At 40.4% G+C, this 17,478-nt stretch overlaps 4 protein-coding genes across 4 annotated transcripts; all 4 read right to left on the bottom strand.

The window, feature by feature from the left end:
- Positions 1–203: 203 nt before the first annotated feature.
- Positions 204–4,104, bottom strand: LOC119208993 (RING finger protein 212B-like). The gene is made up of 13 exons (XM_037457866.2): positions 3,947–4,104; positions 3,081–3,204; positions 2,592–2,644; positions 2,429–2,503; positions 2,038–2,144; positions 1,844–1,946; positions 1,730–1,758; positions 1,607–1,647; positions 1,516–1,540; positions 1,333–1,399; positions 555–612; positions 430–460; positions 204–339 (listed from the first exon to the last, which is right to left on the bottom strand). Exons 2-13 carry the CDS (start codon positions 3,178–3,180, stop codon positions 267–269), a joined length of 762 nt encoding a protein of 253 aa, XP_037313763.1. The 5' UTR covers positions 3,181–3,204; positions 3,947–4,104; the 3' UTR covers positions 204–266.
- A 404-nt stretch (positions 4,105–4,508) lies between these two features.
- Positions 4,509–6,403, bottom strand: LOC119208985 (zona pellucida sperm-binding protein 3-like). Its single transcript, XM_037457856.2, has 10 exons — positions 6,270–6,403; positions 6,015–6,181; positions 5,832–5,935; positions 5,666–5,754; positions 5,402–5,582; positions 5,222–5,327; positions 5,058–5,143; positions 4,874–4,965; positions 4,714–4,789; positions 4,509–4,646 (listed from the first exon to the last, which is right to left on the bottom strand). The coding sequence occupies exons 1-10, from the start codon at positions 6,334–6,336 to the stop codon at positions 4,631–4,633; spliced, it is 984 nt and encodes a 327-aa protein (XP_037313753.2). The 5' UTR covers positions 6,337–6,403; the 3' UTR covers positions 4,509–4,630.
- A 2,590-nt stretch (positions 6,404–8,993) lies between these two features.
- LOC119208986 (zona pellucida sperm-binding protein 3-like) lies at positions 8,994–11,283 on the bottom strand. The gene is made up of 10 exons (XM_062557717.1): positions 11,169–11,283; positions 10,914–11,080; positions 10,731–10,834; positions 10,565–10,653; positions 10,301–10,481; positions 10,125–10,230; positions 9,961–10,046; positions 9,786–9,877; positions 9,631–9,704; positions 8,994–9,546 (listed from the first exon to the last, which is right to left on the bottom strand). The coding sequence occupies exons 1-9, from the start codon at positions 11,233–11,235 to the stop codon at positions 9,643–9,645; spliced, it is 954 nt and encodes a 317-aa protein (XP_062413701.1). The 5' UTR covers positions 11,236–11,283; the 3' UTR covers positions 8,994–9,546; positions 9,631–9,642.
- Positions 11,284–13,319: 2,036 nt separating this feature from the next.
- LOC134105200 (zona pellucida sperm-binding protein 3-like) lies at positions 13,320–15,526 on the bottom strand. The gene is made up of 10 exons (XM_062557750.1): positions 15,403–15,526; positions 15,148–15,314; positions 14,968–15,068; positions 14,804–14,892; positions 14,542–14,722; positions 14,362–14,467; positions 14,189–14,274; positions 14,007–14,098; positions 13,852–13,924; positions 13,320–13,778 (listed from the first exon to the last, which is right to left on the bottom strand). The coding sequence occupies exons 1-9, from the start codon at positions 15,467–15,469 to the stop codon at positions 13,863–13,865; spliced, it is 951 nt and encodes a 316-aa protein (XP_062413734.1). The 5' UTR covers positions 15,470–15,526; the 3' UTR covers positions 13,320–13,778; positions 13,852–13,862.
- Positions 15,527–17,478: the final 1,952 nt, after the last annotated feature.

Consider the following 17,478-nt stretch of genomic DNA (forward strand, 5'->3'; position numbering starts at 1 on the left):
TATCAACGAATCAAATTTATTGTTTCATTAAATATGAATTCAGAAGCCATCCTGCAGAAATAATAAAGTTGTTGCGAGTTAAAAAAAAATAATTGAATAACACAATTTAATCAACAGAACATGGTAACAACTACAATATCCATGTAAAGTTAACATCTCATGTACTTTAATAAATTAAATCATTGAAGCCAACTGGTGATAGGTTAAGACAAATTAAACAATTGTTACAGACTCCTTAACTGGTCCAATTGTCAGGCGTCACCCGACTAATTTCGGGGTGAATGTATTGATAATCCGCTCATAAAATGGAACGGGAAAACAGGTGTCTGACGTGGAGTTCTGAGGATGACAGAAATGGGCTGCATGCATGAGAAGATCTTCACATCCACATCAATGTTTCATGATTCGTGATTGGTGAGCGTTTCTTACCTCATAGGAGTGCTGAAGGACGTGGGTGTTCCTGTTTGAAACATGGGACAGGATCCCGGTTAAAGACGAAATGAATAACTTCTCCCAGATCTAGAGAGGTTCTGATCACAGATCTCAATACTTACTGTGTACATATTCATGAAGAGAACTGTGGCTTGAAATAGAGGAAACTGATCCAGGAGTCTGACAAACAGAAAGAGGCCCAATTCAAATTTCCAGTTAAATATTTAACAAGTAATAATGAGGACTCAAGTATGAAAGTGCAGTGAGTGTGAAAAATTAATTTCTGACCATTGACATTAAAGTCTGACAAAACAATCTTTACCATGAAAGACTCGACCTTCAACAATACCCCGGTGGGCTCTTTAGCACCAAGCTCATAATTCTGAGACCATCATCCATCATGTGCGTATGAATTGTCACCCTCTTCACAGTGCTAAAATTAGCGATACTTCATATTTTTGTAAATTAATCCATCTATTCTCCCTCCACCCGCATCACTGCCGCTTTGCCTTTAAGCAGATGTATAAAAGTCGAATTCATTTTTAAACACATTTATTTGACCTGCATGTTGCTCGTACTTATTAGCCCCTTTCAGAGGTTTCAACCGCATTTCCTATTATTCGTCAGTGGATGGGGTTGTCATGGCGATAGCACCTCCGTAACGGTAGAACTAACTCCATTAGTAGGACAGACCTCAATAAAGGTTTGGTAAAAGCTATTTGTTATTATTAGCTATTATGAATTTTGTATTTTCACACTGTTACATTGCTATGGGTCTTTAAAAGTTACACACAAATCTAAGACCAAATGTATATTTTGTTCAGTACTTTTTGGAAAACCCTTACACTTCCAACATTCATTTTCACGGGGTGAACAAAACAGAGTTCAACTAACGCTTACTGTGAGAGAGGATGGACTGCGACCCCGCTCTCTGGCCAACCCTTGAGACTCTTCTGAGCCAAAGTAGCTGAGACACAGACAACATGTTAAAGCATACATTACTTTGCAGTCTCTTCATTTAATGTTGATACACAATGGTGCTGAAAATGCAGAATAAAATCCATCAGAGCATGCAGTACGTACCTCATGGTTCTTGAACGAGGGGTAACTGGTAAAAAGAGAACATGCACATCAACTGGAATCAATATTCACTGACTTAAAGCACAGGGTTTACCTGGAGATGTGACGGCCACGGGAAGGGACATCCGTTGACTTCTATATATGAGGAGTTAAAAGTTTAAATACAGGAGTATTTATGATTAAACAGGACAGTCCTGAAAGGGAAAATTGGTTTTACCCGTTTGTATGAAGCTGTCCTGGAGACACCTGTGGGAAACGCAGATAGATGTGTAACTTCTTACCCAAATGTTGGCGGTTTCGGCATCGATATTAGACTTTCGGAAACACTTACCCTGCGCTGAGAAAGCGGCTTTTTCAAATCATCCGTCTCTCTTTTCAGGTCTGAAAGCTGCTTTTTTAATACGGCGTTCTCTCTTTTCAGCTCAGAGAGTTGCCTCATGAAGACAAAGGTGGGAAGAATAGCATTGCTATTGTGGGGGTTCATTTACATGGCCACAAAGGGACAACAACAGATATTGAAATTACCTGAAACCCTGCTCAGTGACTTCTTTCAGACGCCTTTCCAGTTCAACAGACTTGTGCCTGAAATGCGCCGTCACTCTCTCTGTCTGCGTACGCTGAAAAACTGCAATCTAGAGAGCACAGAGACCTCACTATCAAATACTCTTTCAGAGAAAATAAAAATATATGGATAAATGTGATTCAACTTTTGGATTAAATTTCAGGGAAGCACAAATGACGATGACCATTTGGGATGCTTTTAATCTTGTTAAATATCCCACTAACTGAAGCAGTCTGTTGCTGAATGACTTACTCACTGGTTACTAATTGCCTGGCTGCTGTGACATATAAAATCCCTGTAAAGCAATTAAAATGGTAGCTGAGAGTTCGAGTGGTCGCAGCAGAGGAGACAGACCTGTGAAATGTGCTCCAGCCGTGACTTGATGAGCTTCGCAGGGTCCTTGAAAAACACCTTTTCCTGTGGCTTCATCTAAAACAGAATATTTGTGCAGATAAATATGTAACTCGCTGTTTTGGATCAGACTGTAAGCTGCAGTGGAGAATTCAAACTCACCAACCTCATCTGTGATGAACAAGTAACTGCAGCCGGCCCCGCATACACTGCACTGCTCTGTGGGAAACACATTATCACCATAAGAACGATAACTAGCCTGCAAATGTCTTTGAGCAAGTGATGTTAAAGTCACTACAAGGAACTTTCAATTTGTGTGTTCATGTCTGTTTTGACAAGCGTGGGGATGTTTCCTAAAAACAAGTTTCCTCAAGAAAAACACCAATTTTACTCCAGCAGGGCCTTTCAGTCTGCCCTGCTGACGACTGGATCTCCCTGGCCTCCCTTCCCTCCAGCATGCCAGGTAATATGGCCGGGGTCTCCAGCAGCACGTAGTCTGTGTTTTCTTCCAGCGATGATGCTGGTGTACTTACTTATGTACGTAGGTCATACAGGGAAATCAGTATTGATGTCACATCCAATTAAAAGTTCCTCACAACAACTTTAAGTAAAATAATAGTAAAAAAGCGGCACTATGACTTGGAATTAGTCTCACTGGATTTAATGCATGCGTCACAGCAGATGTGGCCACAGCTGGATACAGCAAACCTGGACCCTCTCCTGGTGAAGCACTGGTTACAGTGCAACCAGTCCATTTTTAGTCCTGTGGGGTTCAACTTCTGCAAACACATACAAATACTTGATTATGTAACATGAAATTTTACAGTATTTGACCATAAGCATGTGTTCACACATTTGGGTATTTAGTATTGTGTTGTTTTTCCTGCTGTGGACTTTGTGTTTTGGACTTTTTCCTGACCTCATCTCCTACGACCCCTGTGGGACCGACGGCTGTAAACCAGGCCCACACGCCTCAAACCCTCCTGCCTACCCGGCCGTATTTTAAATAAATTGTAGTTTGTAGTTTTTTTTTTACAAGGCAACACAATATCCAACCAACCAATAGCGTGACCATTTTAGCATTAGGCTAGGATATTCTGCAAAGACATGACTTAGACATAAATACGCACATTTTGGTGCAGTTGTCTAAAGGGAAGAGCAACTAAGCTAATGTTACTCATACACAGTGGCAACAGTTAAACTACAGGCCATCCCAGTTTTTCCACATTTAAAAGAAAGATTTATATTTAGCAAACGTTAATTTGATTAATCTATCCACTAAGCCCACATACACTATTCGGTCCCGACAATCCCAAGGAACAGGGTCATAAGGCATATTCCTTACACCTGCAATTACCCAGTGACGACGTCAAAATGGCCGCTGTGAAGAGCCTGTTGGCTGGCAAAGTGTTTGCAAGCTAACGCTAGCTTAAATTGGGGATAAATCACTGGTTCGGTTTTGTTGGATAACTACAGGATAATCGTAGTCAAAACTGAAAATAAACTTTGCTAGAACAATACCTGCACACTCGTGTTTGCTGCCTTGCAAACACTAGCTAACGTCACCGGCAAATGATGTCAGGGGCGAGTTAGTGGAATAAGTTTTGTTCCTCAGTCACGTCCTCCAGCTCGCAGCGCATCTCGTTCCCCGTTCTGATTGGTCGAGTGACGTAATTGACACTAACTTCGTCACGGAGAGTAAGACTATCAGTGAAGACTTAAATTGATGATAAACTTAATAGAATGCAGTCTTAGTTTTTGATTTTCAGTAGGAAGGGATTTAGTTACAACAGTCACATTAAAGACAGTTCATGTAAAGTATTCTTTAAATATATCATTTCCAGACCTGTCGAGGCATTGCATGTATTCACACAATTGCATTATTAACCATTGGATTACTTATCATTTAGTTGGTTAGGCTTACAGTGTAAATGTTTGCCCCATTGGGACTAGGTTTTCAAAGAAATTTAGGGAGACTTCCTTAAAGTAGACCAGATGTTAAAATGCCATTTTTAAGATGTTGAAAACAGCAATTTGATTAGGCCCATCAAGCAGCTTCTTCAGGAAAAATGTTTTGGGAAACATCTAGCTGACCTAATGGAAGGGCTGATAAACAAGTCACTTGTGAGCGTGATATTTTAAACAAGAGTTCTTTAATAGATTCAATACAATGAGGCATTATTCAAAACCCAATAAACAGTCAACTCAACAGGATCCATTTCTGTTGATGAAAGAAACGCAGATTAGTTTTAAAGCGTAAATTTACAGCACAATAAAATTGAAGTTACCCTGAGAATGAGTCAGAAGTTCCATCAGTAATGGTAAGTGGGCCAAGAACTGCGTTATGTGCCACACCATGTGTCCCTTTAAAAAAAAAAAAAAAAGAAGAAAAAAAGAAGTTAAGTACAAATCAAAAAGACATATTAACGTAGCGGAAGTCACAAATACCTGATTGTATACTCCTGGTCGTCCTGGACTTGCAGTCCGAGTCACAGCAGTCACAGAGAGTGCTGTAGGCATAGTTGTCCAGCAGCTCCCAGCTGAGATACAGATTGAGAAAGGGCAAAAAGATTTGCCATCATAGAAGTCTGACTTTACCCACCAAACAATAAAGATCATTTTAGAAAGTTACCCATGCTCTTTGACATAGTGGCAGGCCTTCTTGGTGCTGTCAAGACCGTTTGTGTCCCAAGCCACAAGCTTACAGTGGATGAACACCTGTTATGTAGAGGACAGAGGTTGTAAGGCAGAGTTTGCTTCCACAAAAGCCCGGAAACCTGCACAATGTGTCGTTACCTCTTCACCAAGACCAAACCTAAAGGCCTGAAGGGATAGGTGGAGCTCTGATGATTTCTGTCTTGGTTCAAATTTTGAGCCAGACATCCTGCTGTCCACGAGGCATCTATATTAAAAATAACGTGTTAGAACCAATTACTGTAAAAAATAAATAAGAATGAGCTGGTGAAACAAGAGTACCCCTTATTGGCGATTATGGGGTACACAGGGCTGTCAGGCTGCAGCTCCCGTGTGGTCGCTGCGACGCATTCCTCAAGAAGCAGAAGCAATGGCTGATGGGTTTTCTGTGACACGCTGGCCATGATCGGGATGAAGGATCCCAGAGCAAAGGTAGTAGACTCAGCAGGGCCTGAGAAGTCATCTACAGCAGAAAAGAGGGGGATCATTAAGTTACACGTCACCTTAAGATCCACCACAGTCAGTGAAGAATTTACGTAAACCCACCATTCATGAGTCCAATGTGGAACACGAGATGTCCCACACCATGTGTACTGAACACAGGGTCATAAATCATAGGGTACCAGTGTTTAGGTCTGCAACAAAACAAAGAGCAAATCAAGCAATTGCCACCATTTTACTAAACATCCAATGTTGTAAAATAAGCACCCACCTTTCAAATGCACAGACAACAGGATGAGTGAAGGCCAGAGATTGAGAGTCAGAAGAAGAACCGTAGGTCAGGTCATTGGTGTACATCAAGTAATCACCAGTTACCTTAGAGAGAGACTAATGTCAGTGAGGCACCAGAAACAAACTTAGTTAGCAAGATTACTTTAAAGAAGGTTCTACGCACAAGTCTTCTGAAGCTACAGTCATTGAAATCCACTCTGAAAACTGCCTCGGTGGCCGAGAAGCTGGTGGGGAAGCAGCTTCCCAGACGGAAGAGCGAGGTATCAGCCTGGGATTTGCCCTTAGTCAACACCACCGTCACAGCGTCAGGCCTACAGTCCAGCTTCATGTCTGGAGAGGGGCAAAACACAAGGAACTCAAACTCATTCTGTCTAAGGGATACAAACACACAACTTCACTCACCATTTGGTTACATTACCTGCATTGACCAACATGGCCACGGCCAGGCTCAAAACCACTGCTCGTTGCCAAAAGAAAGCCATCATGACTGTTTGCTTTCTCCTGGCACTGGGAGGGTTTTTATTCCTTGTTACTGGAGCCCATTGATCAAGAAAATCTCTTTCACCTGGTGTGATTCCATAGTCTCAGGTGCAGCGGCCACATTATCACAGGCTCAAACACAGTAAACAAACAACCTGAACCATGAGCCAGCTTTAGCCTGAACCATGTAGCTTTAGTCATAATAAAACCAGATTTAACTTCCATCATCAAGGAATTACAATTTGAATGAGAGAGAAAAAGGATTGTTGGAAAAAGGCTTTTCGATACATAAGACAGATCATTTATATGAATAAGGAATAAAAATGGTCCAAGAATAGACCTTTGTGCAACCCCACATAGTAGTCAGGCTTTGTTGGAATAGCAACAATTAACACTGTTCTAATTCTGAGACGTTTTTAGCAATTTGTATGCAGTGTTAAAGAAACCTTACCTATCCTGCTTTTCCAATGAATTATTAAGTTTTACAAAATGCTTTAGAAATGTCTATGACGATACTTCAAGTCAATTTATTAAAATCAAGTGCGGAGATACCTTTATTAATAAGGTGAAGTAAAGCCAAGTTTAATGATTTAAACGATTTGAATTAGAGTCTCGGTACAACATAATCTTTCTGTGTACAATTTTCTCTAGTATTTTTTAAAAACAAGACAAAATAGATATAGCTCTGCAGTTGTTAAAACAAGATGAGTTTTCTGCTATACCCGAAGACGTTGATTTTTTAAATATTTTAATCCTCTGATACAATACCTGTTTTCAATGTGAAGATGTGAGCCGGTGGCTATAATATTTTTTCACCTGTTGGACTAGAAACGCAGAGATGTTGTCATGGTAAAGTTGGTTTTAGATCATCAAATATAGCACGTGTTTCTTCAAGGGGTTCAAAGTAAGGGATACAGGTGACATTTGTTGAAATGAAATCCAATGGATTACAATGACAGGCAGGAAAGTTGTTAGCTAATTGAAGACCAACATTTAAAAATAATTCCTTAGATTTTTAAGCTACAGCTAAATGGATTGTCAAAAAACCTTTCAAGGGTTTGACCCTAGCCCTTTTTGGCCTCTGTTCCAAAAATGGCATGCCTGTGATAAAACGCGTAATATCTTTGGAACTATTTTGTCTATATGGGAATTTTTGGGATCGTGATAAAGGGGAACATCTGTGGGTGTTTTCTATCCATCCCTTTAAAACGCAGAGATACCAGGCAAAACACACATCTAAGTGATAACCTAATGTGTGGACAGATTTGTGGAAAGTTCTACTTTAATAGAGTGAGCAAAACACCTCTAGATTCTAGAGCCAGTACACACGGCGATTTGATCCGAGTAGCCCCACGTGGAGAAGAGCTCCCGCCCGAATGTAAAATGACGCTGAACACTAACGTTTGACTTCCAACCCTCCGCCTTAAGCTCCCTAACATGATTCAAAGAATGTCTGTGAGTCAAACAAGATGGCTGCTGGAGCTATTACAGTCAGAAAAACTGGGAATAAATTCATATCTTTGTTGAACACAGGAAAGGTTAGGATCATTTATGATTGATATGATTCAGGTGCTTGGTGTATGTTTTCCCATGACTTTGGGATGTTTGTCTAAGAGAAATGTTAAAAAACTATCGAGCTATCGTTTTCGTTGTTAGCTCCTGGCTTCGACCAATGGTTGCACATTTTCACCGCCCCCCCTCTGAGGAGCGTCCTATTGGTGGGCTGGGGTAGGGGAGGGAATTGGGCAAACGAGCAGTAAAGTTAATCAAACGGAACAAAAGCGCTACATGCCGTCGAGACAAAACGAATCAATACAAAAAACAACGAGCCTATGATCTGCCAGAAACGAGGGAACCGTCATAACCATTCCATACACTCTTAGTCATTACCTTAGTCAGTCTACCTGCACTGATTGGAGTCAGCCAGGGTTGCTTTTTAATGAAATCAAATGTGTCTAAGTAAGCAAGGATTGCTAATTAGCATTAGTTTCCTTTAGCTTCCGCGATCGTCCGTGCATTCGCGATGTGATTTTTTTTTACCAGCAGCAGGCGATCTGGCATTGCCTTGGTGATCGACCGGTCAATCGTGATCGAACTATTGAGGACTCCTGGTTTAGAGCATTTTCAAACTTATAAGTTGTGATTGATTCAAATGTGCTGCATTATATTTGTTCGTGATGAGCATTGTCGGGTTGGAACTTGGTTCTGTGCCCTAGAGGCGATCCACCTTTCATAAGGGAAACTTGCATTATTTTCTCCATTAGATCATCCCATGAATTCCTAGTAAGCATATCTTTAAATTGTGAAATGTTTAGCTTTTTCATAACTATTAGCCATCATTGATGTTAGTAATGACACCCTTGGTATAGAGTTTCAGATTTGGCCATTAGTATACAAACCCGTTTCACACTTGACATTGTTCTAGTTGATGGCAGTGAGATTTATGTAGCAGTGTTTCCACATGAACGTTAACGCCATTGTTATACATTACACTATAGCGGAGTCAGATTTAGTGATCCAAATTTGGGTTTGTAAATTAAGCTGCCACAACCAACTTCAGTATAGGATTGCCACAAGGTTTTATGAGTGTACCAATTTCACATGCAGTATAAATGCCTCCCCTAAGCTGGGGGCGGGGGGGGGGGGGGGGGGGGGGGGGGGGAGGGTCATGGTGCTTGAGGGAAAGTGTTGGCATGGACAGGTAATTAGATGTTTTCCATTAAATCCCACAGTGTGACATGCGTGGGGAGCTGTCAATTTTCATGTCAAGAAAACTAGCACTACATTGGCGAACAATCAAGCAACCTTGCAATACCTAGAATTTTACAGTACATTTATCACAAGAGCCAATGCAAGGAAACCTCCCAAGATCATTTACTGTAGAAATACAGCAGTGTCGGTTCTGTGTTGTATTAAGAGACAACACAACTTTTTCTACCAGGAACCATCAACTCCTCCAGGTCATGTAAAAAGCATTCTGAAGGATTTTTCAATCAGTCAAAATCCCACAGTCAAAGCACTCTTGTAGCAAGTGCCAAGAGTAACACCGATTCTTGTTATGAAAAGAAAACATCCTTGAAACGCCAAAGACAATCACACACAACTTAATAAGCTTACATATTTAATGCTTCATTACAATCAAAACTCCAATGGGCATCAAGCTTTCAGCATCCAGACCATTAAATTTGCATTTGAAAGTGCAACAGAATCCAATCCTGTTGGAAAACACAAGAGGAGGTTAGGTTGTAGTAACGTATAAAGTATTAGCATCATAGAGAAAAAAAAAGAAAAGAAATTACCCTTAGAAAACGTCAAGGAGTCTCAGTAATTGTAAGTGGTCCAAGGACTGCTTTTTGTGCCACTCCATGTGAAACTATATGAGGGAAAACAAATCACTACAGAGGTAGGGGTCAAATCAAAACCAGACAAGTTAATGTGGCAGAAATTAAGTTACCCGATTGTATACTCCTGGTCCTCCTGGACTTGCAGTCCGAGTCACAGCAGTCACAGAGAGTGCTGTAGGCATAGTTGTCCAGCAGCTCCCAGCTGAGATTAAGAAAGGGCAAAAAGATTCTCCATAGAAGTCTGACTTTACCCACCAAACAATAAAGATCATTTTAGAAAGTTACCCATGCTCTTTGACATAGTGGCAGGCCTTCTTGGTGCTGTCAAGACCGTTTGTGTCCCAAGCCACAAGCTTACAGTGGATGAACACCTGTTATGTAGAGGACAGAGGTTGTAAGGCAGAGTTTGCTTCCACAAAAGCCCGGAAACCTGCACAATGTGTCGTTACCTCTTCACCAAGACCAAACCTAAAGGCCTGAAGGGATAGGTGGAGCTCTGATGATTTCTGTCTTGGTTCAAATTTTGAGCCAGACATCCTGCTGTCCACGAGGCATCTGTATTAAAAATAACGTGTTAGATCCAATTTCTGTAAAATAACAGTATGATCTGGTGAAACAAGAGTACCCCTTATTGGCGATTATGGGGTACACAGGGCTGTCAGGCTGCAGCTCCCGTGTGGTCGCTGCGACGCATTCCTCAAGAAACAGAAGCAATGGCTGATGGGTTTTCTGTGACACGCTGGCCATGATCGGGATGAAGGATCCCAGAGCAAAGGTAGTAGACTCAGCAGGGCCTGAGAAGTCATCTACAGCAGAAAAGAGGGGGATGATTAAGTTACACGTCACCTTAAGATCCACCACATTCAGTGAAGAATTTACGTGAACCCACCATTCATGAGTCCAATGTGGAACACAAGATGTCCCACACCATGTGTACTGAACACAGGGTCATAAATCATAGGGTACCAGTCTTTAGGCCTGCAACAAAACAAAGAGCAAATCAAGCAACTGCTGCCATTTTACTAAACATCCAATGTTGTAAAATAAGCACCCACCTTTCAAATGTACAGACAACAGGATGAGTGAAGGCCAGAGATTGAGAGTCAGAAGAAGAACCGTAGGTTAGGTCATTGGTGTACATCAAGTAATCACCAGTTACCTTAGAGAGAGACTAATGTCAGTGAGGCACCAGAAACAAACTTAGTTAGCAAGGTTATTTTAAAGAAGGTTCTACGCACAAGTCTTCTGAAGCTACAGTCATTGAAATCCACTCTGAAAACTGCCTCGGTGGCCGAGAAGCTGGTGGGGAAGCAGCTTCCCAGACGGAAGAGCGAGGTATCAGCCTGGGATTTGCCCTTAGTCCACACCACCGTCACAGCGTCAGGCCTACAGTCCAGCTTCATGTCTGGAGAGGGGCAAAACACAAGGAACTCAAACTCATTCTGTCTAAGGGATACAAACACACAACTTCACTCACCATTTGGTTACATTACCTGCATTGACCAACATGACCACGGCCAGGCTCAAAACCACTGCTCGTTGCCAATAGAAAGCCATCATGACTTTTTGCTTTCTCCTGGCACTGGGAGGGTTTTTATTCCTTGTTACGGGAGCCCATTGATCAAGAAAACGTCTTTCACTTCGTGTGATTTATTAGTATCAGGTGCAGCTCATTACACAGATGTGTTTCATTTAGAGTGAATTCAGCACCTTGATTAGCTGCACATGATCAGGTGTTGTTAATTGTGGAAATATTTTCTCTTATGCATTAAATATTTAAATGTTTCATTATGCCACGTAACCAAACAGCCTGAAACAATTTTTCTTCACCACCATCTTTGCAACCGTACTGCAGGAGACTAAATCTATTAGCGTGAGAGCTTGTTAATCTGGCTGAGGTGAAAAACACATAGAATTTACAAAGTAGCTCAAAGTAAAATTAGTTCTATGAAGGGCCACAATCTGATTCCCACAGTCTTTATTTTCTACAAAGATTCAGTTAAGAGAAACAACATACAATCTTAATGCTGAAGTGGTCCACTTTTGTTTACTGATGGTAGTGAAAATGTAATATAGTTCTATCGGATAGCAGAATGGTCTCTTTTATAGAGATGGTAAAGTAAATTCTACTGTGCAGTTCTTACTTATGTATGGTTATTTGCACTTTAAAATTTGCACTTTATTATTATTTGTACTCATGTATATTATTTACTGAAGAAATGTGCACATTATTACTTACACGGTTATATACTTGAATACTTTCTGCGTTTACAATGTTCAGTTCCAAATCTGTGTTTTTAGTAATTGTGGTGGTATTTGGTATTTATAATTTTATCTTTTATATAATTTCTTTTCATGTTTGTTTATGTAAATTATTTATGTTTAGAAGTTATTTGGGGAATAAAGAGAACCTAAGAAATTCTGAATGGTTGTTATTCCTTTGGTGGTAGTGGTGGTTGGTTGGTTGGTTGGTTGGCTGGGGGGGGCACCACTAAGCATTTGTGCTTAGGGCACCCAAATGGCTAGCGCCGGCCCTGAATATTCCCTCAGCATAATGTACAAATTATTTATAGATCAAGAATATACCATTCTGTTTACTATTGTTATGAATCGTTTTGGCTCTGGCCTATTAGAAAAGTCCAAACCTAAATAACTAACTCATTTGAAAGCCTAGCTCTTAATCTTCCACATCCAACCTTTGTTATGGTGCACACAACCCCAGGTCTGTATTCTGAATTCCTGCCTGAATTTTCTGAGATGTGAACAAGTTTAGTCTTTAAGACAAGTATTTGATGTGGGTTTTAATGTTTGTGTAGATAGGTGTTGAGTTGTATTTATTTGCACAATTTAATAAACATACTAAAAATAAAATTAATTCCCAGACAGGAAACAGGCAGGGCTGATTTCAAGCCTCTACCTAAATATTTTATTACAATTTTTGAAAACATGAAATGCACATCAGCTATGATTACCTCAAATATTTCCACAAGATGCGATGGATGACAATAGCAACCCTTCATTCAATGTTCATGTAAATGTGGAGAAGCACGCGTGACATAAATCAGAATAAGGGCTTGTCTGAACAGTATGGCAAGAAACCACAAAAGGATTACATGGCAAATACAAGCCTGCAATTAAATGAACAGTTGATGAAATGTTGGAGTCAAGAAACATGGTTATGTGGATAAAGCTTTTACAGAATTGGTTTCCTCCTAAATCGTATTGATATTTGACCTCTGCTCGTAGATGCTTTGGGGATGGAGATTACATGTCATTTAGCTGATGCTTTATTCAAAGTGACTTACATTCTGCCTGGGGAGAAATTAGGGGTTAGGGGTCTTGCTCAGGGACACTTTGACATGGAGCAGGGAGCAGCCAGGATTTATTAACACCAACCTTGTGGCTCCCAGCACATCACACTACTCCACACAACACACCCTTTCTGAAGATAAAAGTCATGCTCTGAATTGGTCTCTAAAGTGATCAGTCAATTTTTAGAAATATGGCTCTAGTTAAAGTCCATTTCTGAAATGAGATCTGACAGCAAGCCTGGAAATAGAGATCTGTAGTGTAGTTTGACCAGTGCACAAAGTAAATTATGAAAAGACAAATTAAGCAGGAAGAAAAGGATGATCAGAACATGTGTAGGGACGAGGAGTTTCACATGCTTTTATTCCAGTAGATCTTTAAATGGAGGTAGTCCCAGAATAGACATAGTCCTGCTTGAATTCCAGGACATTTCACAGTCTACACAATTATGGGTTTATTTTAAAGTAAGCAGAGAGCAGTCACTGTAGAAACAGCTGAGCCATCAAGATATGGACCATTTCTCATGTACTTCACCAGGAGAGGCATAAGACAACTTGTTGGATAAATATTCCATAGTAGTATTCTATAAAAATCCCATTGTTAAAGCTAGTTGGTAGAAAGTGTAAAATTACATGATCTGCTGATTAAGCCATGACGAAAACCCATTAAAGAGACGAACACGAGCTTAAGTTACATCTTTAATATGATCCGATATCCATAATGGCAATTGAGTTTTCAGAAGCTTCCAAAGCCTAATATACAAGTCAGAAACTAGTTGCAGCATTGATCCATTCCTGTTGGAGAACAGAAGACAGTTAGAATGTTGCAAAGGATGAATTTTAAGCACACTATAAAATTGAAAGTTACCTATGGAGACTTCAAGAAGTCTCAGTAATGGTAAGCGGTCCAAGGACTGCTTTTTGTGCCACTCCATGTGAAACTATATGAGGGAAAACAAATCACTACAGAGATAGGGGGTCAAATCAAAACCAGACAAGTTAATGTGGCAGAAATTAAGTTACCCGATTCTATACTCCTGGTCCTCCTGGACTTGCAGGCCGAGTCACAGCAGTCACAGAGAGTGCTGTAGGCATAGTTGTCCAGCAGCTCCCAGCTGTGTTCAAGATTGAGAAAGGGCAAAAAGATTCGCCATCAAAGAAGTCTGACTTTACCCACCAAACAATAAAGATCATTTGAGAGTTACCCATGCTCTTTGACATAGTGGCAGGCCTTCTTGGTGCTGTCAAGACCGTTGGGATCCCAAGCCACAAGCTTACAGTGGATGAACACCTGTTATGTAGAGGAAAGAGGTTTTAAGGCAGAGTTTGCTTCCAGCTTTCACAACAAAGCCCTGAAACCTGCACAATGTGTCGTTACCTCTTCACCAAGACCAAACCTAAAGGCCTGAAGGGATAGGTGGAGCTCTGATGATTTCTGTCTTGGTTCAAATTTTGAGCCAGACATCCTGCTGTCCACGAGGCATCTATATTAAAAATAACGTGTTAGAACCAATTACTGTAAAAAATAAATAAGAATGAGCTGGTGAAACAAGAGTACCCCTTATTGGCGATTATGGGGTACACAGGGCTGTCAGGCTGCAGCTCCCGTGTGGTCGCTGCGACGCATTCCTCAAGAAGCAGAAGCAAGGGCTGATGGGTTTTCTGTGACACGCTGGCCATGATCGGGATGAAGGATCCCAGAGCAAAGGTAGCAGACTCAGCAGGGCCTGAGAAGTCATCTACAGCAGAAAAGAGGGATCATCAAGTTACACGTCACCTTAAGAGCCACCACATTCAGTGAAGAATTTTTGTGAACCCACCATTCATGAGTCCAATGTGGAACACAAGATGTCCCACACCATGTGTACTGAACACAGGGTCATAAATCATAGGGTACCAGTCTTTAGGCCTGCAACAACAAAGAGCAAATCAAGCAACTGCTGCCATTTCACTAAACATCCAATGTTGTAAAATAAGCACCCACCTTTCAAATGCACAGACAACAGGATGAGTGAAGGCCAGAGATTGGGAGTCAGAAGAACCGTAGGTCAGATCATTGGTGTACATCAAGTAATCACCAGTTACCTTAGAGAGAGACTAATGTCAGTGAGGCACCAGAAACAAACTTAGTTAGCATGGTTATTTTAAAGAAGGTTCTACGCACAAGTCTTCTGAAGCTACAGTCATTGAAATCCACTCTGAAAACTGCCTCGGTGGCCGAGAAGCTGGTGGGGAAGCAGCTTCCCAGACGGAAGAGCGAGGTATCAGCCTGGGATTTGCCCTTAGTCCACACCACCGTCACGGCGTCAGGCCTACAGTCCAGCTTCATGTCTGGAGAGGGGCAAAACACAAGGACCTCAAACTCATTCTGTCTAAGGGATACAAACACACAACTTCACTCACCATTTGGTTACATTACCTGCATTGACCAACATGACCACGGCCAGGCTCAAAACCACTGCTCGTTGCCAATAGAAAGCCATCATGACTGTTTGCTTCCTCCTGGCACTGGGAGGGTTTTTATTCCTTGTTACTGGAGCCCATTGATCAAGAAAACGTCTTTCACCTGGTATGATTCCATAGTCTCAGGTGCACAGGCCATTTGGACCAATTGTAGCTCATTACACAGATGTGTTTCATTTAGATGGAGTGAAGCTTGATCAGCTGCATGTGAGCAGGTGTTGTTAATTGTGAAAATATATTAAAAAAAAAAAAAAAAAAAAAAAAGGTTTAACATGCCCCGTGACCAAACAACCTGAACCTTTTTTCTTTACCACTATCTCTTCAACCGGTTTTTAGCTGGCACTGTCAACAGCATGAGAACTAGTTTATCCGGCTGAGTTAAAAACAAAAAGTTACCACTTACCAAGTATTTAGAATTGAAATTATTGGGCCAGTTTAAGAACATACGCCTTAAGGTAAACCTGATATAATCTGATTTTTACAGTCTTATTTTAAAGACTCAGAAAAAATAAACCACAGACGAGACCATCTTAATCCTGAGCTCAACCCCTTTCATTTGGTTTGCTAAGGCAATGTTTCCTCAGTGTAACATCAGAATTGATCCTAATTCATAGATCAAGAATATATCATTCTGTTTACTGTTGTCATCCATCTCTTTAGCTCCATTCTATTGAGCTATTAGAATGGGCTTATTTGAAGCTGCCACCTAAATAATATTTGAATATTAAAATATAATAGAGAAAATGAATGTATATTCATTTGATGTCTTCTATTATATTTTAAAATTCAACAGTCTTACACAACATTCATCTCCCTCTAAGTCATGTGTTAGCAGCACTGGCCAGGTGATATCTGAAGTGCTAGTCCGCTATTCATGTGGCTTTGTATTTTAGATTGAACGGTTTTTACCTTACAACCCATCACACCCACCCACAAGAAATACTGTATGTTTTACATATGTATCACAACTTTAGCTAAAGAGTTATTCCGGTCTGACTTGGCTAAATGAATGCGTTTGCTGCTGTTTTTGTTTATTGTATAGATTGATTTCCTCTGTCTAAAGATTGCAATACTTTTAGCTAAAAGTTATTTCAATGCATTTAAATTGAATTTAAAATGACCAGAAAATGTTTTTCTCTGCCTGAAATATATTATGCCCCTGAGGGGAACCATATCTTCCTGAATTTAAATTAAATAAGATTACCATCTCTCTCCGCATTTTATAATTTTTTCAGGCCGTGTATGGGTGTCTTAATAAACCTCTTTAGAAACCCACTCTTGATCCAGAGGTGTTGGATAACTATAACCCAATCTCTTACTGAGAGAGTACTGTTGAAAATGACAAATTACCGTGTATCTGCCTCACACAAAGGAATTGTTTATGTTCTTGTCTTGCCAAACTACAGAGCTTCTTTCTACACCATTGATAATTACATTGTTAGATATTAGAACATTTGATAGGCATTAAACAAACCACACTATGGTGGTTTGAGTCCTAATTATTGAAACCCAATTTGTTTGCAAATGATAAAACTTTGATCACCAAAATCAGTCTTGGAGTTCCACAAGGTTCTGTGCTTGTACCAATTGTATTCATCTAAATTCTTCCTGTAGGCAATATTATCAGAAACCACTCCATAAACTTATTTTATGCGGATGATACACAATTATATGTTGATCAAGCCAGACGAAACCCACCAGTTCCATAAACTACAAGAATGTTTGAGACATAAAAACCTGGTGACCTGTAACTTCCTGATAAACACTCTGCCAAAACAGAAGATATTCTACTAGGTAAAGAACATCCAAGATATTGATTATCTAATGAGTTTCGATAAATTCGGTCTACCTGGCATCTTACAGTAACTTGAAGAATCTTCGAGTTATCTCCGAACAAGATGGGTCCTATAACTAAGAAAAAAATAAAATTACACAAAATTCTTAATTCAAAATAGTCACTGCTCCAGATCAAAGCTGTAAAGACAGACTGCTACAGTCATCACATAAGAGACTTGCACCAGGGCAGAGATTG

The sequence above is a fragment of the Pungitius pungitius genome, chromosome 15 (genome assembly GCF_949316345.1).
Source record: "Pungitius pungitius chromosome 15, fPunPun2.1, whole genome shotgun sequence".
In the NCBI taxonomy this organism is placed as follows: Eukaryota; Metazoa; Chordata; class Actinopteri; order Perciformes; family Gasterosteidae; genus Pungitius; species Pungitius pungitius.